The 27707-nt window shown below is 45.3% G+C and overlaps 1 protein-coding gene across 1 annotated transcript; it reads right to left on the minus strand.

Moving 5' to 3' along the window:
• Positions 1 to 1568: 1568 nt before the first annotated feature.
• LOC143923469 (perforin-1-like) lies at positions 1569 to 26826 on the minus strand. Its single transcript, XM_077447155.1, has 4 exons — positions 26742 to 26826; positions 9956 to 10522; positions 9261 to 9627; positions 1569 to 5264 (listed from the first exon to the last, which is right to left on the minus strand). Exons 2-4 carry the CDS (start codon positions 10492 to 10494, stop codon positions 4548 to 4550), a joined length of 1623 nt encoding a protein of 540 aa, XP_077303281.1. The 5' UTR covers positions 10495 to 10522; positions 26742 to 26826; the 3' UTR covers positions 1569 to 4547.
• Positions 26827 to 27707: the final 881 nt, after the last annotated feature.

Raw genomic sequence — 27707 nt, forward strand, 5'->3', positions numbered from 1 at the left:
CGCCCGCCCAGACACCCCAGCCCCCCCACACCCCAAAGAACTGCTGGTTCAAATCCCAACCATGACACCACCTGCCCAGAGCCCACACCCGCCCAGGCACCCCAGCCCCCCCACACCCCAAAGACACACCAGTAGGCCAATTGGATCCTGTCCAAATTGTCCCCAGTATGTACAAATGTGAGTTAGGGACCTTAGATTGCAAGCTCCTTGAGGGCAGGGACTGATGTGAATGTACAATTTGTATGTAAAGCACCACATAATTGACAGCACTATAAAATAAGGAGAATAAATTTATACCATTGCAGGACATACAAAATGTATCTTTATGTATGATTGTTGTATCTTCAAATGAACCTTCTACTGTAAATGTTTTTTTTTTTTTAATATAAAGCATATATTGACAAGCAAAACTATAGCTATTGGCTTTTAACAGAGAAGTACAGTCAAATCTAATTGGCTTCAAAAAGGGTGGCATCAGGACACAGAGCACTGCACTCCTAGCCCACACACTTGTGTGACATTAGTGAATAATTATTCGCTAACATCTTCCTGCTTCTCCTCCCAGCCAGGAAGTCAGGAAGCAGCTCCTGAGACCCGATTGCCTAGGAGTCTTAGGACAGGTCTCAGGTCCCGCCTCCTGTTTGGCCGGGGGGAGAAGCCTCGGACCCGGCAGCAGCAGCCTCTCCTAGAGCCCTACCCCAAATTGCTTGAGCAGTGCACTGCCACCTTGTCATCGTCCCCGCACCTCTCGCTATGTAAGGTAAGGAGGTCATAGATCATGCAGGGGGGGTGGCGGTAGTGTGAGGATCGTTGCCTATTGAGCCCCAGGGGGGGGGGTGTGCTAGTGCGGGAGTGAGGAGGCTAGGTCTGTTTGCTGCCCCCCCAAATATTGGCCACCAGCCGCCACTGGTGTGAATGTGAGTTAGGGACCTTATGCCCTGTACACACGGTCGCAAATTCCGATGGAAAAAGTCAGATCAGATTATGTTGTCGTAAAATCTGATTGTGTGTGGGGTCTATTGGACTTTTGCTCTCGGATTTTCCGACACACAAAGTTTGAGAGCAGGATCTAAAATTTTCTGACAACAAAATCCGATCGCATAAATCCCGATCGTGTGTAGACAATTCCGACGGACAAAGTGCCACGCATGCTCAGAATAAACTAAGAGACGAAAGCTATTGGCTACTGACCCGTTTATAGTCCTGACGTACATGTTTGACGTCACTGTGTGTATGCAACACAAGTTTCGGACAAAATCCGTCTGAAAAAATCCGACTGATTTTGTGGTCGGAATGTCTGACCGTGTATGTACGGGGGCTTAGACTGTAAGTTCTTTGAGGGCAGGGACTGGTAGGAATGTATAATATGAATGTAAAGCACTGCGTAAATTGATACTATATACTATATACTATACTGGTGCTATAAAAGTACCTGTAATAAATAAAATAATAAATAAAAATATTCTTTAGCAAATATATGATATATATATGATATATATATGATATATATGATATATATATATATATATATATATATATATATATATATATATAGATTTTTTTTTTTTTTTTATTCAAGGTAGATCTAATTTGAATCATCATAACAAGGTTTTTTTTTAGGTTAAAAATCCAGACCTTCTACTTTTCAGCTTTCTTGTCTGATTCCCTGTTGCCAATTTTTCTCCACTTCCTGTCTGGTAGAAGGTTGTCCACAAAACAGGAAGAGAGGGGACATCACTCTAGGGGAGCCCCAAAAAGCAACAAGCCTAACAGGGATTCTAACCACAATAAGAAATATTATCTGGGCTCTTAATACACTTTAAGTGGTCACATACTTTTAATTATATAATTTTCATGTCATTATATAAAATCCTTGTTTTACAAATACATATTTAATACAGGGTGATATCACAGAGCACTAAAGGGAAAGCACAGCAGCTGTTTACCTTCAGACTATCTCTCTGTTTAATACTCCATAAAGCAGAGGTTTCAAACTGGTGGCCCTCCAGCTGTTGAAAAACTACAAGTCCCATGAGGCATTGCAAGGCTGACAGTTAAGAGCAAGACTCCCAAAGGCAATGGCATGATGGGACTTGTAGTTTCGCAACACCTGGAGGGCCACCAGTTTGAGACCCCCTGCCATAAAGCCTATTTCTACAGAGCAGGAGAAGAATTAAAGGGTGCTGGTGGTCAAACTATGAATACTAATATTTACATGTTCTTAACAAGCACTTAATAAGCTTTTAAACACCTCAATACCTCCTTATCATAAATAAACAGTAGAGAGGTAGATAGACACTATTTTCTGGAGTGCTGTTTAACACACATGAGCAGATAGCACTGCCAGTAATGGCTGTGGGCAAGCTGTCTTTGGATAGCTCAGGTCACAATCCCAGTGTACAGAGCCAAACAGAGTGGCTCTGCACTTTGTGATCACTTTGAACCAATCACCAGCATCACAAGTGTAACAACTGCCAGCTTTCAGCCCATACACAATGGAGTAATGTGGGGGACACACAGGGAGGTTTTTTTTTTGTTTAACCCAGCGGGCTGCACTAATAGGCACAGATAAGGTGGCACCGATAGGCACAGATAAGGCAGTACTGATGGGCACAGATAAGGTGGCACTGATGGGCAAAGATGGGCACAGATAAGATGGCACTGATGGGTGGCACGGATGGGTGGCACTAAGGGGCACTGATAGGTACCACTGATAGATGGGACTGATGGACACTGATAGGTGGCACTGATAGGTGGCTCTGATAGGTGGCACTGCTGGGCACTGATGGGCGGCACTGATGGGCACTGGTAGATGACACTGATGGGCACGGATATGTGGCACTGGGGTGCAGCACTGTTGTTGAGGCAGATTGTGGGCACTGATAGGTGGCACTGTGGGCACTGATAGGTGGCACTGTGGGTACTGATGGGTGGCACTGATGGGTGGCACTATGGGCACTGATGGGTGGCACTGATGGGGGCACTTTTTTATTATTTAGGTGGCACTGGCAGGGGGCAGGTGGGCACTGATAAGCTGGCTGTGATCGGGACTGATGTCCCGATCACGGCCGCCGGTGATCGGCTCTGTTGTGTCACATGATCAGCTGTCATTGGCTGACAGCTGATCACGTGGTAAGGGGTCGGGATCGATCCCTTGCTCCGATCCGTGATCAGGCGAGTCTCACAGACTCGCTGATCACAGAGCGCGCCGCGCGCGCCCCTCAGGGGGTGCGCAGACCGCTCGTGCACGGGACGACGTCAATAGACGTCGTCCCGGCAAAGCAGGTCCGTGCTGTAGCCGTCATTCGGCTATAGCCCAGATCTCTAGTGGTTAAGGTGTGAGTGTGGGGTGGGGATAAAAATACAATTGACCACCAATAATTATGGGATCCTTTTTTTGGGGGGGGGGCGGGGGTTGATAATATTTTTTTTATTATCTAAGAAAAACTGGCCCAAAATAGTAAACGTAACTATATTTCTTGCTACTACCATAATCTACCACCAAAACATAACTCAAAAATAAATTCTGCTCTTGACGATCGGAGCAATACCACATATGTGCATGTTAGTTGTTGTTTGGAAATGTAGTACAGCCCGGAACCCATTGTGCACAATTTTTCTTTTTTTATCCTGCCTAAAAACACACTGATACTAATAAAAAAAGAAAAAATCTGTCCCCAAAAAATAAAGACAAACCCTGACCTTTGACCCTGACCTTGACCTTTGGCCCAGAAACCAAAAACTAACCCTGGGGCTGCCCTAGATCAAACCTTAATTTAGTTTTTTTTTTTTTGTATAGTTTTATTTCTATCTCTGCAAGGACAGAGAAAGATACAATGTATACAATGTATTCGTCTCGTCCATTCACAGAGACAGAAAACACGGGGGGTGGGCTTCACGGTGACTGATCACCGTGATAGCCAATCAGAGGCTATCATGGCAATCAGATGACCCGGAATCGGACGTTCCTGGGACCCTATCATTAGAACAGGGCCCGGGGCTCCTGTGAGACCCCGGTCTCTGCGCGGCACACAGGGAAATACTCAAACATCCGACCCAAATGAAAAAAAGACCATTCCAGTGAGGCCGCATATTGGCGTCAAAGGGGTAAATGGCTAAGTTTGCTTTTCAGGCAGAATTTCACCTTTCACAATAAATAAAAGCCTCTTCTAATGTATTTTCTGCGCCAGCCACCCCAATGTGTCTACCTCTCACTTATGTAGGTCAGGGAGCCTTCAATTTGCACCTCACTGTTCAAAATTTAAAATAATAATAATAATTGCATTCTGACCTCATAACTTCCTGTACATTATGTGATCATCCAGGAAACTTCATATCCCATCAGTCACAGCCTATTACATCACAGAATAGTGTGCATTTGCCACTCTGGATCCCACCTCCCTCATTACTACACCACCTCTGTGTTATTTTCACCCATTCTTCCTTTTCACGGGCTCAGTAAATCATTTTATTGCAGGACATTGTGACCAGTTCCCTCGTAACATTTTTAATAAGTTAAGTAAATGGCTGGACTATAGAAAAGACATCTAATTGGTGGAAGGAACATAGTCTCTACAGAGGGGCCCAGTCAGGTGAGGGAGGCATTGTGCACTCACTGTAAAGGTCACACTGCCATGTTGAAGGTAACACACCTCGTCCTTCACACCACTGCTGACTGTTTTTTCACATTTTCCAAGCAGGTCATCATCATATTTATTATCCTCATCCCAAACCTCTACCTGGAAGCTAGACACCAAACCGAGTTCCTGAATTCCAAGATCAAACCGCATGTTCCAGGTTGGATTATTATTGTTCCATATGGTCGGTGTCTGAACAGAAGTCAATCCACTTATTTTTACAAAGGCATCAGTCCTCGAGGTGTAGTCACCCCAAAGGTTTGAGGCACTATTTACAGTGACCACCACTTTGGCAAGTCCCCTTTTTAAGGGGCAACAGTTTATATTTTTTCCTTGACCACTGGGACAAATGCAGTTGCACTCTCTACCAGGACTCAGCTGTGAACCCGATGGGCAAGAGCAGTTCTTACTCAGGGCCTTCTCAATAATATAATCACTGATTGCTTTCTGTAGACTTTCTTTCCGGGGTCCTCTGAATGAAACCAGATTGTGGATGGGCTCCAGAGAGTAGGTTACGATATCGGGGTCAGTCTTTAGGCTTTCCATCCAAGTTTGAAAAGATGCTGCACCGTCTCCATTCTTTATGTCAAAGGAGAGCTGCTCAAATGTTATCTTTCCGCCTCTTACCTAAAATTCATGAAGAAACATTAATTTGCTTATTTTTAGTAACACATGCTTATAAATAACAAAAAGTTCCGGGCTGTTGCCCCCACCCCACCCCACCCCATCCCACCATGGCAGCAATTGGGGTTAGTCCTCCTTGATGCAATATTCTACTATATAGTTACAATTCCCCCAACTTTATATAGGTTAGGACAATGAGAGACCCTGCCTCCATATACATGAGTTTATCAAGGTCACAGGACTCTGAGGGCCGGTTCACACTGCGAGCCGCGGCGAGGCGTCTCCGACTTCCTTGCCGCGACTTGCAGGGGGGGTCAGCGGCGACTTGCAGAGGACTTCTGCATAGAAGTCAATGCAAGTCGCCCCCGAAGTCGCCCCGAAGTAGTACAGGAACCTTTTTTCTGAGTCGGAGCGACTCGAGTCGCTCCTCTCAGAACGGTTCCATAGTACTGAATGGGGGCGACTTGCGGGAGCGAGGCGAGGCGAGCCGTGTCGCCTCGCCTCGCAGTGTGAACCGGCCCTTAGAGCTGGTTCACATAGGGGCAACACGACTTTGGGAGGCAACTTGGACACGACTTGAGCATGAATCACATCACGACTTGAGGCAACTTACAAGGCAACTTGAAGTTGCCTCCAGGACAGGGAACTTTGCCAGTGGCCAATCACATAATAATCAGCTCTGTGGGAGGGAGGGGTTTGCCTAGCAAACTATTTTTACTTATTGGAAAGTTGCTTCAGTTAAGACAGGGGATCTGACTTGGAGGCAACTTCCATTGAAATCAATGGGTACATGTCGTCTAGAAATCAGATTGCAGTCTCACAGGAACCTTTTCTGAAGTCGGAGCGACTTCAGTAGTGTACATTAAGACGGCTCCATTCACTTCTATTGATTTTCTCAACCGCGCGACTTGGGGCAACTTGAAGTCGGATGCCAGGTCGCCCCTGTGTGAACCGGCTCTTAGGCTCGGTTCACACAGGGGCAACACGACTTTTGGAGGCAGCTTGGACGTGACTTGGCCGTGACTTGGACACGACTTGGACGCGACTTGGACGTGACTTGGACGTGACTTGGACACGACTTGCAACACTACTTTAAGTCGCCCCAGGCCAGGCAACTTGCCGTGGCCAATCAGAGAATGAGCTCTCAGGGCCGGTTCACACTGCGGCGCGAGGCGAGGCGACACGGCTCGCCTCGCCTCGCTCCCGCAAGTCGTCCCCATTGAGTACAATGGAACCGTTCTGAGAGGAGCGACTCGAGTCGCTCCGACTCAGAAAAAAGGTTCCTGTACTACTTCGGGGTGACTTCGGGGGCGACTTGCATTGACTTCTATGCAGAAGTCCTCTGCAAGTCGCCGCTGACCCCCCCTGCAAGTCGCGGCGAGGAAGTCGGAGACGCCTCGCCGCGGCTCGCAGTGTGAACCGGCCCTTAGGGGGGGAACTCCTTTTGAGAGCTGATAAGGGCCGGTTCACACTGCAGGCGAGGCGAGGCGACTCCGACTTGCCTCGCCGCGACCTGCCGCGGCCTCAGCGGCGACTTGCAAATGACTTCTGTATAGAAGTCAATGCAAGTCGCCCCGAGGTCGCCCAAAAGTAGTACAGGAACCTTTTTTCTGAGTCGGAGCGACTCGAGTCGCTCCTCTCAGAACAGTTCCATTGTACAGAACGGGGGCGACTTGCGAGAGCGAGGCGAGGCAAGTCGTGTCGCCTCGCATCGCCCGCTGTGTGAACCAGCTCTAATTCTCTGAGAGTCGCCTCCGTATAGACGGAGATCTGACTTGGAGGCGACCTCCATTGAAATCAATGGGTACCAGTCGCCTACAAGTCGGATTGAAGTAGTACAGGAACCTTTTCTGAAGTCGGAGCGACTACAGTAGTGTGCATTAAGACGGCTCTCATTCACTTACATTGATTTCTACATGTTGTGCGACCTGAGGTGACTTGGGGCGACTTGAAGTCGGATCTGAGTCACCCCTGTGTGAACCGGCACTGAAAGATTCAGTTTGTGCAAGGCCAGAAGATGTTTCCTGAGAAGAAACAAACAAACCTGTGTCTTAAGTTTTCTCTGGACTTCCAAAGGGTCAAAAGAGTATTGGGTGGAACGGATCCTTCAGTCCTGTGTCCATGTGTTGCTAGTTGCCTACAGCCTGTGTAAATGCACAGGTGGTCAGGATTGTTATAAGCCAAATCGGAGCATAGCTCAGGTCAGTTGCTGCCATTGAGAGACAGACCGCTGTCAGGAGACCTGGTTGTCAGAGACTGCGTGCCTGCTGAGGAGGCTTCTTATCTGAAGCACGGGGGAGGTCAGGACAGCTACGTGGGCCTGGGAGATCAAGAGAGGGTCTGGGAGGCTGGGAAAGCCAAGGCAGCTAGCAAGTCCAGGGAGGCTGAGGGAAGTCCGGGAGTCTCAGCCCTTGTACACACGGTCAGAGATTCCGACAACCAAATCCATCGGATTTTGTCCGAAACTGTTGTATACACACGGTCGGACAAAGTTGTCGGAAAATCCCACGTGATAACGTCATTTCGTTACGACGGGTCTACGTTCAGGCTAGTAGCCAATAGCTTTGGTGTAGGAATTTGATCTGAGCATGCGTAGCACTTTGTCCGATTGGAATTCTCTACACATGATCGGAGTATGTCCGATCGGAGCATTTTGTCGGAAAATTTTACCAACAAGTTGGAAAACTTGGTCCATCGGAGTACAGTCCAATGTAGACCACACACAGTCGGAATATCCGACAAAACGGTCCGATCAGACACATTCCGTTGCAATCTCCGTACAAGGGCTCAGAGAGAGTGAGCAAACCCGGGGGGGGGGGGGGGGGACTGGAGAACCATATTTAGATGCCAGGAGTGGTACTGCAATTGAGGTCGAGTGAACCTAAGAGCCTGATGGCTCACTCAGCCTCAATTGTACAGTATGGCTCTCTATTTTTCATTAGTTGTGCTGGAGAAGAACCCCTGCATTGGAGACCTGATGTTGTAAGAACTTTCTTTCTGTTTCCTTTGAATAAAAAAATGGGCTGCCATGCCCTTAAACCAAAGTGCCAACTGTCGTGGACTCACGTTAAATCCGCATTCACCACTGAGCTAAACACCCCCAGTTCACAAGGTACAGTATACAGTTGTGCTCAAAAGTTTGCATACCCTGGCAGAAATTGTGAAGTTTTGCCATTTATATTGAAAATATGACTGATCGTGCCAAAACATTGGCGTTTATTTAAGGATGGCAATCAAATGAAGCCATTTATTATCACATCATTTTTTTTTTTTTTATTCTTTTTAAATCATAATGATGACAGAAATCACCCAAATGGCCCTGATAAAAAAAAGTTTACATACCCTGGAATGCTTGGCCTTGGTACAGACACAGAAGGTGGCACACACAGGTTAAAATGGCAATTAAAGGTTCATTTCCCACATCTGTGGCTTTTTAAATGACAATTAGGGTTTGTGTATAAATACATCTCACATGGATGCACTAAGCAGGCTAGACACTAGGCCACGAGGAGGTAGAAAAGAAGAGTCAAAATACCTGCGTAACAAGTTAATGAAACTTTACAAAGATGGAAAAGAATATAAAAAGATATCCAAAGCCTTGAATATACCAGTCAGTACTGTTTAATAACTTATTAAGAAGTGGAAAATTAGGGGCTTTTTTGATACCAGGCCAAGGTCAGGTAGACCAAGAAAGATTGCAGCCACAACTGGTGGAAGAATTGCTCAGGATACAAAGAAAACCCCCACAGGTAATTACAGGAGAAATTGAGGGCCATTTGGGTGATTTCTGTCATCATTATGATTTAAAAAGAATCCAAAAAACAATGTGATAATAAATGGCTTTGTGTGATTGCTATCCTTAAATGAAAGAGTTTTTTTTGGCATGATCAGTCATATTTTCAATATTAATGCCAAAATTTCACAATTTCTCCCAGTCTATGCAAACTTTTGAGCCCAAATATATATGCAAACTATATTTATTCCTGTTATACAACTCACCTCCCAACTCTTCTCGTTGAACTTCTGATGGAAACTTTCCCCCTTGTTGGATTTTTGGCTTTGTTCCTTGCAGGCACTGGCTTTGGCACTTGCTTCAGCATTTCCAGTGACAGCAACAGAGGCCTCAATGTTAAGACAATCCTTCACCTCATCCATGGACATGCCATCCATGGTGATTTGGCAAGTCTTGACGGCGTTGACTTCTAGCACTTGGCCTCCCACATCTGCCTGGTTGATATAATGAGTGCCGTAGATGCTAATGAAACGACTGTAGTGAGCCTGAGTGCTGGCATCATAAGTCGGTGGCAGAGCCTTCAAGGCCCGTCTCAGATCTTTGCTCAGTAGAGGGAGGTGTGAAAGTCGGAAGCTGGTAAAGGGACAACATTTAGAAAGAGTGTCAAGAAAAAAAACTTGAACTTATTTTTTCTTACCATTATAACACTTGTATCGGGAGCATTTTGGTGCTCTGTATGGATTCAACAACACCACACCTGCCTTAAAAGGTACTGGGGCTGTTGAGTGGCCATCTAGATATTGCATTGCTGTACTGAACAAATTGGCAAAATATGTTTTATTGGAAGCAAAATAATTTTGAAGCTAGTAAACAAGTCTTTCAAAGAAGTGAACGGAGGAACATTTTGAAGTCATGACGATTACTGGTTATATGATAATATATGTTATATCTGAAGATATACCTGTAGTAGACACAACTCAGATGGTGCTTGATGAAGTTGTAACGGTCTGTGCTGGTCTTACTCTTACCAAACTGTGCCACTTGGGATTGGGAACCAGCCATTACTAGCTTGGCATCCACCCCCTTGTGGTGGAGCTCTAGCCCAGCTTCCCAGTCATTCTTCACATCAGATGCAGCTTCCTCAGCCAGCGAGGTAGAAGATCCGGAGACCTCACTGCTGATCTTCCTAGAACAGGATGACTGAGGCCTCCAGTCCTCCATTGCACGGGGCAGCTTTTGCCAAGCCTTGTTCATATATGGGTTGTGACAGACAGTGCAGGTGTTGTCCTCTTTAGAAAACGCCTGGAGATCTAGCAGGTGAGCCCTGGTCTGCTTCATGGTCACAATGTCAAAGCCTTGACCAATAAGATTGTGACCGGGGACAAAATGGACTTTATCGCATTCTGGCTTTTTGGCAGTTCGGCAGGCGTAGGTGAGTGGGAGGTGACTTTGGCAGAAAGTAGAAGTGGCAAAACTTAGAAGAACCAAGATGAGCCACATATTCAGATAGTTGAGTGGAGTATAAACCCTACAGAAAAAAAAGAACAAGACCAAAGTTAGATTCCCTATTGATATGCTATATATGATTTACCATGCAATATAGATATACATGTTTCACCCATATACCGGGCTTCTTCAGGGGATGCTGTCCAACTAGCGGTACAAGCCTTCTTGGTCTCTTGAAATATTGGTCAATTCACTAAAGGGTCACAGGTGTCTATCTGCATCCAGAGAACCATGTGCTAAAGGTGACCATAGGGAGCATTCAAGGACCAAAAAAACTAAGTTCTGCAGTGGACTCAATACTAAGGAACGAATGCTGTCTAGCATGGCACAGGGATGGTAGGAGCCCCTCATAATAAGCAGCCCCAGGAGGAAGTCAGCATAGCACAGGGATGGTGGGAGCCTCTCATAATAAGCAGCCCCAGGAGGAAGTCAGCACAGCACAGGGATAGTGGGAGCCCCTCATAATAAGCATAATGACTGAGTCATCGATGTGTCGACAACTGATCCGAAATCCGAAATTTGTAAACAAAAGTTTGTATTGCGTACAGAATTCGGACGCATGGCAATTCGTATTTCGGATCCTCCCGAACGTACGAATTTTGGGAAATTCGTACGAATTTGAGATTCGTACGAAACGAATCGCACATGTCTAGTATAATCAGGCCTGATTGGTAGGTACAGCCAACCGGAGCAACTTACAAACAGTAGCAGAGGATCATACTCTTGAAATGATGCCAACAGCTTCCGCAGCGTGGAGCGGGAATGCGGCCTGGCCAGTCCACACCCAAATGGGAGGCTTCCTAGGTGAAGATCGATTAGACCATGCACTTTTCCTACTCCAAAAACAATTTCCCTGCCCCTAAACACTGTCTCTGCCAGTCGGAGAACCTGTCCCTACACTAGCCACTCACACAAAATGCGCCATACCCCATGAGTCATAGTCTAAATAGACCTTGTCCTTCCTAAGGTGGCCACCTAGGTTAAATGGGGCACCAGCATCCAATCGGACAGCTATCTCCCTAGTGACCTCAGGATGTGATAGAGGAACCAACTTTTTTCCCCTTCTGTATTCCTGCATTGGTCGAGTGCCACCTACAGTGGGGAGTAAAAACTGTATCTGCCCACAAGTACATCTTCTATGTCCAATCCCCTATCCTCCTGTTTACCGTGTGCAGCTTTCCCAAACCTCCTGTTGAGGAGAGCCACACATTAAATTACCACTATTCTCCTAATTTATTTAGCAGGGTTATAAATCCCATTGTGCTTAACACCAGTGTGCATGCTTTGCAGTGTCTTTTTTAATGTAGTAAAACTATTGCCTGTGAGTTAAATGTGGACGGAGGGATTGTGATTTTTAAGGTGCAAATAAATTAGAAAATAGTAACAACTATAATATATAAGAAGTTTTTTTTATTTTGAAAAAATTGTTAAAACACAACAATTGGCAAGTGCAGATCAACAAGATTTTATGGATACAGCATTATACGATAAAGTTCCCAACATGTTTCACCCATTTATCGGGCTTCTTCAGGGGATGCTGTCCAACTAGAGGTACAAGCCTTCCTGGTCTCTTGAAATATTGGTCAATTCACTAAAGGGTCACAGATGTCTATCTGCGTCCAGAGAACCATGTGCTAAAGGTGACCATAGGGGGCATTCAAGGACCAAAAAGTTCTGCAGTGGACTCAATACCAAGAAACGAATGCTGTCTAAAACCGCCAGTACTTATTTATAAGACTGGAATTTAGCGACATTGTGTGTGTGTGTGTCCCTGGGTTCCAGCAGCCTGTTGCCTATTGCCTGTGAGTGTAGGTGAGTACAACTTTAGCACATCCTAGGATATGGTATGATCCCAGACATGAGAAAGGGTTCCTGCAAAGGAAACGGAGCCACCCTTGCATCAGAAGGTGGGTCAGCACTTAACCCTTTCATGACTAAACCTATTTTTGGAATTTGGTGTTTACAAGTTAAAATCCATATTTTTTGCTAGAAAATTACTTGGAACCCCCAAACATTATATATATTTTTTTAGCAGAGGCTCTAGAGAATAAAACGGCGATTGTTGCAATATTTTATGTCACACGGTATTTGCGCAGTGGTGTTTTAAACGCAACTTTTTGGGAAAAGGGACACTTTCATAAATTAAAAAAAACAAAACAGTAAAATTAGCCCAATTTTTTTGCGTAATGTGAAAGATAATGTTACGCCGAGTAAATAGATACCAAACATGTCACACTTTATAATTGCGCGCACTTGTAGATTGACGACAAAGTACGGTACCTAAAAATCTCAATAGGTGGCGCTTTAAAAAAATTTTACGGTTACCAGGTTAGCGTTACAGAGGAGGTCTAGTGCTAGAATTATTGCTCTCGCTCTGACGATCGCGGCGATACCTCACATGTGTAATTTGAACACCATTTACATACGCGGGGGCGACTTCCGTATGCATTTTCTTTGCTTCGCGAGCTCGCGGGGACGGCAGGCGCTTTAAAAAATGTTTTTTTCTTTTTTTATTTATTTTATTTATTTTAAAATGACTAAATTGTTTTAAAAAAATAAATAAAAAAATTGATCACTTTTATTGCTGTCACAAGGAATGTAAACATCCCTTGTGACAGTAATAGGTGGTGACAGGTCCTCTTTATGGAGGGATCGGGGGTCTAAAAGACCCCCCACCCCTCCTTTACACTTCAATGTATTCAGATCGCCGAAAACGGCGATTCTGAATACCGGATATTTTTTTAAAACCGGCGCCATTGGCAGCCGAGTAAACGGGAAGTGACGTCATAACGTCGCTTCCGTGTTTACGATGAGGAGACTGGAACGAAGCCGATTACGGCTTCGTTCCAGTTCCTTCCCAGCAGCCGGAGGCGTCGAATCACGAATCGGTGCTCCCGATCGAGCGGGAGCACCGGTAACAGCGGCGAGAGGCGGCGGGAGGGGGGGACGTCCCCTCCCGCTCCTCCGGCATAACAGCCGAGCGGCTTTTAGCCACATCGGTTGTTATGCCTGGATAGCCAATCGCCTGCTGCAAAAAACGGTACCGGGATGATGCCTGCAGGTGCGGGCATCATCCCGGTATAACCCCCGGAAGCCGCGTACGCACATCTGCGTACGCTCGGCGGGAAAGGGTTAAGGAAGCAGCTAAAATATGAGAAAGGAAAACAATTCAGGATGAAGCAACAGTGAACATGGTAAGCCTTGATGTTTTTATTTATTTATTTTTATGTCTTAAATATCACTGAAGAGATATATATATATATATATATATATATATATATATATATATATATATATATATATATATGGTGTATTTATAAAAAAAAAATCGCAGAGCTCCCATTAAAAATACATGTAGTAAGCCGTATTTATCTGTGTATAACACGCACTTTTTTCCCTTTAAAATCAGTGGAAAATCGTGGGTGCGTGTTATACGCTGATCTCCTGCCAACTGTCAGCCCGTAGACGGCTTTCACCCGCCTTCGGCCGTTCTCGCCAGCTTTCGGACATTCTCGGCAGCTTTCCGCCACTCTTGGACGTTCTCGTCAGCTTCCAGCCGCTCTTAGCCGAAAGCTGCAGAGAATGGCCGAAGGTGGCCTAAGGCCGCCAAGAACGGTGGGAGGAGCAGGACATCCGGCTCTGTATCTTGGCAGCGCCATTTTTAAATGACAAAGCTGCAAATGACACTGACAAGGCTGCAGATGGACACTGGGTAAGGCTGCATTGATGGGTATTTAAATGTAAGTTTTGTTTCCCTTAACCACCTCAATACAGTGCACTTCCACCCCCTTCCTGACCAGACCAATTTTCAGCTTTCAGCGCTCTCACAGTTTGAATGACAATTACTCAGTCATGCAACACTGTACCCATATGAAACTTGCGTCCTTTTTTCCACACAAATAGAGCTTTCTTTTAGTGGTATTTAATCACTAGTGGGTTTTTTTTATTTTTTGTGCTATAAATTTAATAAAAAATATGTAAATTTTGTGAAAAAAATGCCTTTTTCTTTGTTTCTGTTATAAAATTTTGCTAATTAGCAATTTTTCTTCATAAATTTTGGCCAAAATGTATACTGCTACATATCTTTGGTAAGAATAACACACATTAGTGTATATTGTTTGGTCTTTGTGAAGGTTATAGAGTCTACAAACTATGGTGCCAGTCACTGAAAATTGATCACTTCTGATCAGGCCTTCAGTACATCAGGTGAGTCTCATTTCTCGAGACACTAACAAGTCAGGAAAGTACAAATACCCCCCAAATGACCCCTTTTTACAAAGTAGACATTCCAAGGTATTAAGTAAGTAGCATGGTGAGTTTTTTTAAGTTGTAATTTTTTCCCACAATTCTTTGCAAAATTAAGTTTTTATTTATTTAGTAATTTTTTTTGTACAAAATTGTCATATTATCAGGTTATTTCTCACACACAGCATATGCATACAACAAATTACACCCCAAAATGCGTTATGACACTCTTCCCGAGTACGGCGATACCACATGTGTGAGACTTTTACACAGCCTGGCCACATACAGAGGACCACAATTGAAGTAGTACCTTCAGACGTTCTACAAGCAAAAATGACACATCTCATTTCACAGCCACCTATTACAGTTCTGAAGGCCCTGGAGTACCAGGAGAATGGAATTGCCCACAAAATGACCCCATTTTGGAAAGCAGACACCCCAACGTATAATCTATGAGGCAGAATGAGTCTTTTGAACAGTTCTTTTTTTTCCAAAAGCAAACACCCCACCGTATATTCTATGAGGCATGGGCTGCAAATTGGTACTCGGGTACTCTGATGGGCTGGTGACAGGTACTCGGGTACTCTGATGGACTGGTGACAGGTACTCGGGTACTCTGATAGTCTGGTGACAGGTACTCAGGTACTCTGATGGACTGTTGACAGGTACTCGGGTACTCTGATGGGCTGGTGACAGGTACTCGGGTACTCTGATGGACTGGTGACAGGTACTCGGGTACTCTGATGGACTGGTGACAGGTACTCGGGAACTCTGATAGACTGGTGACAGGTACTCGGGTACTCTGATGGACTGTTGACAGGTACTCGGGTACTCTGATGGGCTGGTGACAGGTACTCGGGTACTCTGATGGGCTGGTGACAGGTACTCGGGTACTCTGATGGACTGTGACAGGTACTCGGGTACTCTGATGGCCTGGTGACAGGTACTCTGATGGCCTGGTGACTGGTATTTGGGTACTCTGAAGGGCAGTGATAGGTACTCCGGTACTCATATGGACTGTGACAGGTACTCAGATGAACTGTGACAGGTACGCAGGTACTCATATGGATTGTGACAGGTACTCAGATGGACTGGGACAGGTACTCGGTTATTCTGATGGACTGTGACAGGTATACTCGGGTACTCTGATGGACTGTGACAGGTACTCGTCATTTGAATGCCGGCGGTCGGCAACTAGTTAAACTTCCCTCCTAAAAGTTTTTTTCCTTAAAATTCCCTCCTAAACTTGGGGTGCGTGTTATACGCCGATAAATACGATAAGTCATACTGTGTAAAAATGGCAAAGAATGTTCTAAAGCTATTGTATATCCTCAACAATTGTTGTTGAGAATGCTGCAAATATGACTAGTGATGGACAAACTTCCGACAGGACGTTTCGCGAACCGCGAACGCGGCCAAAAGTTTGCGTACTGCAAAGTTTGCGGCGGACCCCATTGACTTTAATGGCTGGCGAACCTTAAAAACCTCCAGGTCATATTTTCAGCCACAAAATACTTACTAGCTGTGCACACATAGTCCCACAACATGGACACTGACATAACAAAAGTATTAAGTGAATCTGGGATCGACAACGACAAGCATTCTTTTTTTTATCTGTGAAATTTTCACAATTCAGGAGCGCATGAAGGCCATGGAGGAGAGGCAAGGACAGGGCAGGCGATGAAGGGGGTGCAGGAGATGATCAGTGCCACAGTCAGGGCAGCGCAGTCCTGTGCCAGTGTCCCAGTGTGCCAACCTGTGCTTAAGCCCCTCCCTCTGCCCGGCCCTTAACCCCACCTATGCAGAGCTCCACTGCCAGGTGCCAATCCAGTGCTGATCCTCAGCCATGGTGCTGGCACTGCCTGCTGATTAACTTCTCTACTGCTATCTCCCTCACTGACACCAGCACTGAGATAGAACACTGACACCAGCACCAAGATAGAGAGCACTGACACCAGCACCGTGATAGAGAGCACTGACACCAGCACCGAGACAGAGAGAGAGCACTGACACCAGCACCGTGATAGAGAGCACTGAGACCACACCAGCGCCGCCTGCTTCTCCTCCGTATCTGCTGGTCCATATCTCCCTCTGAACTACCCTCCTCTTCCTCTGTCACTAGACACGTCATCATCGACATCACCTTCCCCACCGCTATAATTACAGATCTCGGAGTAGGCAGCAACACCGGGGACCAACCTCCTCCTTGGGCTGATCTGGGTACTCTCGTCCGACTGCTGAGTGGCGGTTGTTGCTACCTCCTCTTCCTGATCCAATGCCAAGAGTGGCTGCGCATCAGAAATGCCTTGTGATGGATCAGAAAATAATTCATGCATTTTTTTTGCATTGATCCATGTCCCCTGTGGCAGGACCCGGGTCCCCAGACACTTTTTAGGACAATAACTTGCATATTAGCCTTTAAAATGATCACTTTAGATTTCTCCCATAGACTTGTACAGGGTGTTCCGCGGCTTTTCCAATTTGCCGCAAACACCCCAAATTGTTCACTGTTCGCCAAACAGGCAATGTTCGAGTCGAACATGAGTTCGACTCGAACTCTAAGCTAATCCCTATTACGAAGTATTGAAAAGTTATTTACAAATTAAATAAATAGATTTTTTTTTAAATGTAGCGCTTTTTTCAATGTGAAATGTGTAAATATATGTTAATATATATGTGTAAAAATATTCACTAACAAAGGGTCGATGACCCCAGCCCCTCGCTGCTGCCTGCCAAAAAAAAAAGTTTTAATTGTTTATTGTTTATAAAATAGATGTGAGCAAAAGAAAAAAAAGCAGGAAAATAATAATTAAATGGATGAGAACAGGTTAATTAAAGAGGGAGTCCGCCGGGACTCCGCGTTTTTTTTTTTTTTTAAAGCCAGCAGCTACAAATACTGCAGCTGCTGACTTTTAAAATAGTGACACTTACATGTCCAGCGCGCCCGCGATGTCGGCACCCGAAGCCGATCTGTAGATCGTCTCTCGGGTCCTGCCGCCGCCATCTTGGGTATGGGAATCAGGAAATGGAGCCTTTCGGCTTCATTTCCCGGTTCCCTACTGCGCAATAAGGATGGTCCCACTGCCTCTGGGATCTGTGTGTTTCCCAGCAGGCAGCGGGGCACTTGCGGAAAGGGGCGGGCACTTGCGGAAAGGGGCGTAATCTACGCCCCTTTCCGCAGAGAGCTATCCCGGAAGTGGGTGCAGAATACCTGTACTGTACAGGTATCTGCACCCCCCTCCCCCCTGAAAGGTGCCAATTGTGGCGCCGGAGGGGGGGAGGGTTCCGATGAGCGGAGGTCCACTTTAGGGTGGACCTCGGCTTTAAGGCTGATTAGAGTCAATTAAGGGTTATTAAGAGGTTAATCCCTTTGATCTGCAGATGAAGAAACAGAAATATAGAAAAAGAAACAATGTTTCTTTTTATTTTAGTGTTTCAGGGCTGAGCAATGTTGTTAATAAACATTGCTGCTTTTTTTTGTGACAGCTCCAATTACTGGACTTCTTTAACACCGGGGAGACCCACTGACAGCTCAAAGAACCGAGCCTGAAAGTATTGGTTTCAGGTATCGGTGCATTTGCACGAGTACCGATACTTGTGCAAGTACTCAGTATCGGCACTGATAGCGATACTAGTATCGGTACAACCCTACTAAACACCCTATATGCTTAATTGTGTTATTGCCATTGTTACTCCATTTTCATGCTTGCCTATTTTACCAATCATACTGGGTGACAATATATTAATTTTGCCTTAACTAACTGGTTTGGGGCCTGTTTTTTTTGATATAGTACTACTACTGGGTAGCGGGTGTTACTTTCAGTGATTTCCTGTGATATTGTATGTTTGTACACTCATCCCAGTTTGTCAGAGGGGCTGAGGTTCTTGAGAAGGTTGAGGCAAAAAAAAACAAAGAAACAGAGGACCCATCCTATATAGTGGCTCCGTTATGGGTAGCACTACTTTATGAAAAAGGCATGCTCCTCAGTGCCATCTAGTGGCCATAATGCAGTATGGCCATTCAATGTTGCTTAATATCATAAGGAAATACAGTGCTGTGAAAAGTAATTTCTGCCTTCCCTTGCTAAATCACAAATGAACTGTGATTAACCACTTTTTTTTCACTTGAATTTCACTTGCCACACCCCTGCCTGATTACTGTCAGACCTGTTGAATCAAGTACTTTTGCAGTATTGAAAGAATCCTCCTTAGCGCCATCTAGGGGCCAAAATTTGGTATGACCACTTGGTAATGCTGACTATCAGGATATACTCTAAGTATGCTCCACAGCAGCATCTAGTAGCAATAAAGTGGCATGGGGGCTCGGTGGTTCTGACTATAAGTATTCTCCTCAGTGCCATCTAGTGGCAATGGTGTAGTATTTTTACTACATTCACATGTTCAAACGGCAGGGAATGTAGCTTGAGAACATTCAATTTTGCCCTATTAACACAAAACATATTTGCACGCAGTTTCAATGGAGGAACAGCTATGCAATTTTCTTACAAATGCACCCCTAACTGTAAGGCTTTGCACGCGTTTGTTATGATGCACCAGGAATATATTTAGCCAATTTAAACTGAAAGCTCAGCTGGGGTTTAAAACTCCCCAGTGGGGTACATATAGCAATAAAAATCAGAGGGGTTTTTACCTTTCCATACTCAAGCACAAAAAAATAAGATGTTTTGACCACTAGATGGCGCCGAGTCTCATATGAAACAAATTACATGCAGTGGGCAACAGCTATGCAAAGTTTTTTTTTTTTTTTTAGAAATACACCTCTATCTCTAGGCTTTGCATACCTTTTGTTTTGATGTACTAGGAATGTATTCAGCTGATTTAAATTAAAAGTTCAGTTGGGCTTTAAAATCTTCCCAGCGGGTCATAGGGAGCAATAAAAATATCCAAGAGGGGTTTTATTTCTTTCATACAAAGCCCAAAACTAAAAAAAAAAGATGTTTTGACCAGTGGCATCGCTAGGGGGTGGCTTTTGTGGCTATAGCCCGGAATCTGGGGCCCATAGCCCCGAGTCCCTTCAGGGGTCCACAAGGGGAGGGGAGGCTCTCTGGGGACCCTGATGTAAGTGGGGGGCTGTCTGGGAACCCTGATTTAAGTGGGGGGCTCTATGGGGACCCTTATGTAAGAGGGGGGCTCTCTGGGGACCCTGATGTAAGTGGGGGGCTGTCTGGGAACCTTGATGTAAGTGGGGGGCTCTCTGGGGACCCTAATGTAAGAGGGGGGCTCTTTGAGGACCCTGATGTATGTGGGAGGCTCTCTGGGGACCCTGATGTAAGAGGGGGGCTGTCTGGGGACCCTGATATAAGTGGGGGACTCTCTGGGGACCCTGATGTAAGAGGGGGCTCTCTGGGGACCCTTATGTAAGTTGGGGGCTGTCTGGGGACCCTGATGTAAGTGGGGGGCTCTCTGGGGACCCTGATGTAAGAGTGGGCTCTCTGGGGACCCTGATGTAAGTGGGGGCTCTCTGGGGACCCTGATGTAAGTGGGGGCTCTCTGGGGACCCTGATGTAAGTGGGACTGTCTGGGGACCCTGATGTAAGGGGGGCTGTCTGGGGACCATGATGTAAGGGGAGGCTGTCTGGGGACCCTGATGTAAGTGGCGGGCTCTCTGGGGACCCTGATGTAAGAGGGGGGCTCTCTGGGGATCCTGATGTAAGAGAGGGGCTCTCTGGGGACCCTGATGTAAGGGGGGGCTCTCTGGGGATATACACATACACACTCACGTATATTACTGTATATACATGTGTATGCCCACCCAAGCGTATGACTTTCTTTACTACGCTGCTATGGGCTCCAGCCCCAGATCTTTTGTAGACCTAGCAACGTCCCTGGTTGTGACCACTGGATGATGTCGACTATCATATGAAATAAGCATGCTGCTCTGCTCCATCTAGTGGCCATGATGCAGTTCGGCCACCAGATGGTGCTAATTATCATAAGAAAAGAAGTACGCTCCTTAGTGCCATCTAGTGGTCAAAATGCAGTATTTCTGCTAATTACAAAGAATATAACCTGAGAACATTTGATTTTAGTCCATTGGCACAGAACAAATTTACATTCAGTTTTGAGTGGTGAACAGCTGTACAATATTTTCTCATTTTTACAAATATACTTCCTAACTATAAGGCTTTGCGCTCCTTTTGTTTTGCAAATATTTAGCAAATTTGAACAGAGAGCTCAATTGGGCTTTAAAATCTCCCTAGTTTGGGTACAGACAGCAATAACAATCTAAGAGGGATTTTGTCCTGGTCATACTCAGTCCAAAACACACAAAAAAAAGACATTTTGTTTAGATTTCTGATTTAATATGATTAGGAGAGCCCGAGGAGCCTGCTGCCGGTGATACCCACATAGCTTAGAGAGTCATAAATGGAACGTCTTAGTAAGTAGATGTCGCGTGTGACTATAACCAGCAGACAGGAACATATCTTCCTATGGCTGGTTTATGATGATGAGATGTAAAGCCGCGCTCACAAACCAAACCAGAACAACTAAGACTGAACCTGGAAGCCAAACTGTCCTCATTTCTGTGTAGATTCCGATTCCTCTTCCTCACACATCGTGTTCTCACACACATATTCTATATGAGGGTTATCCAACCACAAGAGGAAAAAACAACAACCACAACCGTACAAAACATTTGTCACTTTAACAAGACACGGCTTCCTGTTATATTATTGTGTGTCACACGAAAGAAAAGAAACTTATTGTAATTATATTATTAACCACTTCAATACCGGGAGGGACTTATACCCCTTCCTGCCCAGGACAATTTTCAGCTTTCAGCTCTGTCGCACTTTGATAATTGCGCGGCCATAGAACACTGTACCCAAACTAAATGTTTATCATTTTGTTCCCACAAATAGAGCTTTATTTTGCTGGTATTTTTTCTGCTAAACAAATAAAAAATGCTCAGAAACTGTGAATTTTTTTTTTTTTCTGTTACAAATATTTGTAAACAAGTCAGTTTTCTACTTCACTGATGGGGCTGCACTGACAGGCACTGATAAGGCGCCACTGATGGGCACCGATGAGGTGGCACTGATGGGCACCGATGATGGGCACCAATATGTGGCACTGATAGGGCACTGGAACAGAAACCAGGAGCATTCACAGGATGCAGGGCTAGGAGCAATTCCTCCGGGATGACTTGGAAGGCAAGGTGCCTCCTGATTTTAATGGGTCTACCTGGTCTGGATATGGGCTGGGAAGGCAGAGAATTTCTGGTCACAGTGCCCCCTGGGAGCTGGTTGCCCCAAAGATGCCCTTGGAATTACTTGGTTGTGGGAACTCCACAGTGAGAACGAGCGCTTGGCCATGGCACTAAAGCTTTTTCTGAACTGTGCCTCTTTGGGTTAGGCCTTTTGGTTAAGTCCTGCCAATTTTTGTTACCAGGTCATAGGGCCTAGACTACGCCCTATATATTTTTTCTTCACATTTGTCACTGCACATTTGTCTGTGTTTCTTTTTCTCACTAGGGTGGAGGATGTGGGTCCTCAAGCCTACCCTGAAGTCTAGGGGGAGGATGTGTACTCAATAGGTTCCTACCCTGACCCGGAGTCTATCTCTCTCTCTTTCTCTCTCACTCGAGAGAGAGCGTTCGCATCCAGAACATGCGAACGGACTGAAAGTTTGCACGAATATTGGAACACCGTTAAAATCTATGGAACTCGAACGTGAGAAATCAAAACTGCAAATTTTAAAGGCTAATATGCAAGTTATTTTCCTAAAAAGGGTTTGAGGACCTGGGTCCTGCCCCAGGGGACATTCATCAATCCCACCAGATGCTTCCCATAGACTATCTGATCCATAAGGCTGCAGGACTGTTTTAATCAGGGATAATAGGTCTAACTGGTGTATGCCTAACTTTCCCCACCTCCATTTTATTTGTGGGGATAGGTGTGAGCGGCCTATTATATTAGGGTGTGCACCCCAAAGCTCAAACACACATTCCTTTCTCTGCAGCTTCAGTTGCACAGGGAAGTGAATGAATGGGAAGTGCTCTGTGCTGAGCGGGTTTCTGTTCATTCAGAAACTGAAGAATCAGCCTGGGGGGAGAGGAGAGGAGGGAAGCCAAGCAGCATTGTAGGGCAAGGTTCAACACGGGGGGGGGGGGGGGCTGGGCAGTAGGGGGAATCTGCATCATACGTAGTGATTAGGATGTACCCAGGCACACCTGAAACACCCCCTGAACATGCCTATGTATATGGGGATGGAAAGGGGGTTGCTGTGACTGTGAGTGACACAAAGGGGATTATTTACTAAAGGCAAATCCACTTTGCACTGCAAGTGCACTTGGAAGTGCAGCCACTGTAGATCCGAGGGGGACATGCAAGGAAAATAACAAATAGAATTTTAGCTTGCACATAATTGGATGATAAAATCAGCAGAGCTTCCCCTCATTTCAGATACCCCTTAGATTTGGAGCGACTGAACTTCCAAGTGCACTTTCAGTGTAAAGTGGATTTGCCTTTCATAAATAACCCCCCTAATGCCCGGTAGTTTAGGTGCATGCTGTTCTTGCATGCAGTAAACCAAATGCAGCTTAAAGAGCAGATAGCCATAAACTGCAAAAGGACCCCCAAAAGAAAGGCAAATCGAACAATACCACCCCTGACACCAAAGTCCACTTTTTTGAAAGCCAAAGAAAAAAAAACTTTAACCCAAATAAAAGGCTCTATCTACAAAAAATAACAAATATACCAATACAATAAATAAAAGCCCCCAAAATGCCACCGTGAAACAAAAGCCCGTTTATTTTTTAATGAGAAATCCTGCAGGGCAAATACAATTCCACCGTATTTAAAGGAAATAGATAAATATGACTGCAGAACTCAAACAGATCACAAAATATACCGTAATTAAGGGGTTCACACCGGGATCGCACAGGAACGCGGCGCCTGTTCCCATGCCATTGCTGCCTGTTCCTGTGTGGTGCAATTTTATTAATTTGGGGACACAAAGAAAGTGGTGCATGCACTACTCTAAAAAAAAAAATTCCACACCAAATTGCATGGCACTGCGGCACCGTGTGATCTGGTGCCCGCAAACGCAGAGGGCAGTGTGTTTTGAGCGCAATTCGGGAAACGCATTGAGGGCACCTTTCCTGCACTGTGTTCTGGTGTTAACCCGGCTCTTAAGACGTATAAGCCCCCCAATAATAACCCTTCCGCTGCCACTGAATTATGTCCCATATCAGCAGCAGAGGGGAAGTTTTACATGCACGGTATAAATCTAACAAGCTGTACAGCAGGGGGGTCTAAACTGGCGGACCTCCAGCTGTTGCAAAGCTACAAGTCCCATCGTGCCTCTGCCTGTGGGAGTCATGCTTGTAACTGTCAGCCTTGCAATGCCTCATGGGACTTGTAGTTTCGCAACAGCTGGAGGGACACCAGTTTGAGACCGCTGCGGGTACAGCCACCCGATAACTTCCACGTTCCTCTAAAACATTCCCCCGCACATTGCATGTGCCCCATGTCTTCTGGGTTCTGTACTCCCATCTATGGGCCTGGAACTGAAATGGAGGGTGCCACCACCGGGTAGAGGGGAAGGAGACTGTCGATTTACTGAACTCCCATGGGTTCGGCTGTCACTTTTCTTTTGGATGTTGTGGTCAGGAAGGAAGCTCTTGGAGCAAGATCTGTGGTCTATTAGCTTCAATGGAGGGCAGGTGAGACATCAGGAGTGACCCCTGATGTCCTGTTAAAGAGAACCTGTCATAACCCGTCACCTATGTAATAAAATAAAGACTAGCAAGGAATAAAGTGTAAAACAAAAAGTTGCATCTAAGCGTTTTAACTTCCCCCCCAAAAAAAATTGAGCTCCACCACCACCTAGACACGCATAATATTGTAAATACACACATTGGTTGTGCTTAACCATGAAAACATTGACTGTACTATATATCAGAGGTCTCCAAAGTTTCTGAACAAAGGGCCAGTTTACTGTCCTTCAGACTTTAAAGGGGCCAGACTGTGGCCTTTGGGAGTATACCATGTCCTGGTCTCAGTGGCAGCGTCGGCTCAAAATTTTTTGGGGGGCCACAAAGAAACTAAAAAAACCTCATCAAGCACAGCCACTGTACCCATAAATTGCCACCACTGTGCCATCAAACGCTGCTACTGTACCCATCAATTGCTGCCAGTGTGCCCATCAATTGCCACCACTGTGCCCCATCAATTGCTGCCAGTGTGCCCATCAATTGCTGTCAGTGTTCCCATCAAGTACCACCAGTGCGCCAGTGCGCCAGTGTGCCCCATCAATTGCCACCACTGTGCCCATTCAATTGCTGTCAGTGTGCCCATCAATTGGCACCACTGTGCCCATTCAATTGCCGCCACTGTGCCCATTCAATTGCTGCCAGTGTGCCCCATCAATTGCCGCTACTGTGCCCCATCAAATGCTGCCAGTGTGCCCCCCCTCCCCCGCCTGGCACTTACCTGTCTCTGCGCTGTCCTCCACGCTCCGAGACGTCCAATCACAGCGCCCGTCAGCCAATCAGGTGACAGGGTAACCAGACCCGAGCACCTGATTGGCTGAGTGGCGGGTCAGTGTTAGGGAAGTGATTTATTCGCTTCTCTAACACAACACTGTGTAAACAGAGAATGCACAGCATTGTGCCCGCTGTTTACCAATTTGGAAGCCTATTAGAGATGACGGCTCTAATCGGGCACTTCCAAAAACACCCCCCCCTCTGTAATTCAGATGCCCGATGCCCAATAAGGGGCCGGATGCCTGAATAGGGGGCGGCTGCAATGCATAAATCTATTGGTGATAAAGCGGTGCAGGAGAGAGGGTGCGCCGCTCCTGCGCTCTTTATGGACACAACGCCACTGCTCAGTGGTAGTAAACAATGCCATCCTTGGTGTAAGTTGGAAGAATAGTGCCCCATCGTTGGTGTGAGTGGGAGGAATAATGCCCCCAGAACCAGATAAAGGCAAGCAAAGGGCCACATCTGGCCTAAGGGCCGCAGTTTGGAGACCACTACTATGCATGTTACATATCATCTAACATGTCCGAGTGTGAGCAATCATTTTAGGCTCGTTATTCACAGTTATCTCTAAACCAATGACATTTATGGGCTTTTAAAGGGTCACCTATGGAAAATTTGGGCTAACAAAGTTTGTCGGCATTTTGCGGGTGCATACAATCTAATAGCTTGATATGTTGGGTATCTATTTACTCAGAACAACCTCAGCTTTTATATTTTTTAAAACAAATGGGGTCATTTATTGTGTTTGTGTACCCTATAATCAACAACAATGCATTTCTTACTAAAATTTTGCACGTGATATTAACTATTGGGCTAATATCGTGTGACATAAAAATTGGAGCTTCAACCATTTTATTCTCCAGGGTATCTGCTTTCAGAAAATATATACTGTTTATGGTTTTTCACTAATCTTCAGACCTAAAATGATTTTTTTAAATACTTAGTTGCCCAAAGAGCAGAAGTAGAGTACAGTTTCCAAGGTGACCCTAATCTGTACCTATCTACTTTGCCAGCTTTGCCTATCCTCTCCCTGTAACGGCTTCCAGTACAAGGACACTACGATGGCTCTGTGCTCTCTTTTATAGTGGTACATAAAGCCCCATACACACTATCAGTTTGTCTGCTGAGTTTTTCCTTCAGATTTACCAAAACCATGTAGTAGAAGGGTCTGACTGATTGCATACAAATTGAAACTTCTAAGGTTTGACCTCATATTATATGGTTTTGGTAAATCTGAAGGAAAAACTCAGCAGAAAAACTGATAGTGTGTATGGGGCTTAACAGAACCTCCGTTATTGGCCTGTATAAGCCTACCTGCCATAGTTTTAAATTCCCTTGCTGCGCATTAGGTCACAAAGAATTTTAGCAGCTGAGTTAAAGCATTGTTCCATCGTGAACATCAACCTTGAAGCCATGGTGGACCCAAACCTGAAACCCATCACTAATGGTCAGTAACTGGTACTAATAGGAGGACAGATGGACTTACCCAGTATGAAGGTTCTGGTCGTCAGTTCTCTGATATGATCTCAGTACTGAGAACACTGACACAGGATGTGGACTGGAGGTGTCTGAATGTGTTATGTGTGTGAGGGGAGTCACATCCTCCCACCTTCTGTAAAAAGGAACAAACTATCTGACAGTCCTACCGAGAAAACCCACCACAGATCTACACACAATTCTCTATAGAAAAGCCTCCAACACTCAGCTAGGGCTGCTAAAGATAAAATCTTGGTATCTGTTCTTATTCTGTATGTATGGACTCTGCATAGTACTACTTCTCTTGTCCTGTATGTTGGGTGTAATTCTCGGTATCTGTTCTTATTCTGTATGTATGGACTCTGCACAGTATTACTTCTCTTGTCCTGTATGTCGGGTGTAATTCTCGGTATCTGTTCTTATTCTGTATGTATGGACTCTGCACAGTACTACTTCTCTTGTCCTGTATGTCGGGTGTAATTCTCAGTATCTGTTCTTATTCTGTATGTATGGACTCTGCACAGTACTACTTCTCTTGTCCTGTATGTCAGGTGTAATTCTCAGTATCTGTTCTTATTCTGTATGTATGAACTCTGCATAGTATTACTTCTCTTGTCCTGTATGCCGGGTGTAATTCTCAGTATCAGTTCTTATTCTGTATGTATGGACTCTGCACAGTACTACTTCTCATGTCCTGTATGTCGGGTGTAATTCTCAGTATCTGTTCTTATTCTGTATGTATGGACTCTGCACAGTACTACTTCTCTTGTCCTGTATGTCGGGTATAATTCTCGGTATCTGTTCTTATTCTGTATGTATGGACTCTGCACAGTACCACTTCTCTTGTCCTGTATGTTGGGTGTAATTCTCGGTATTTGTTCTTATTCTGTATGTATGGACTCTGCACAGTACTACTTCTCTTGTCCTGTATGTCGGGTGTAATTCTCGGTATTTGTTCTTATTCTGTATGTATGGA

This window comes from Lithobates pipiens, unplaced genomic scaffold (genome assembly GCF_037356315.1).
Source record: "Lithobates pipiens isolate NorthernLeopardFrog02 unplaced genomic scaffold, aLitPip1_a1.2 Scaffold_22, whole genome shotgun sequence".
Classification (NCBI taxonomy): Eukaryota; Metazoa; Chordata; class Amphibia; order Anura; family Ranidae; genus Lithobates; species Lithobates pipiens.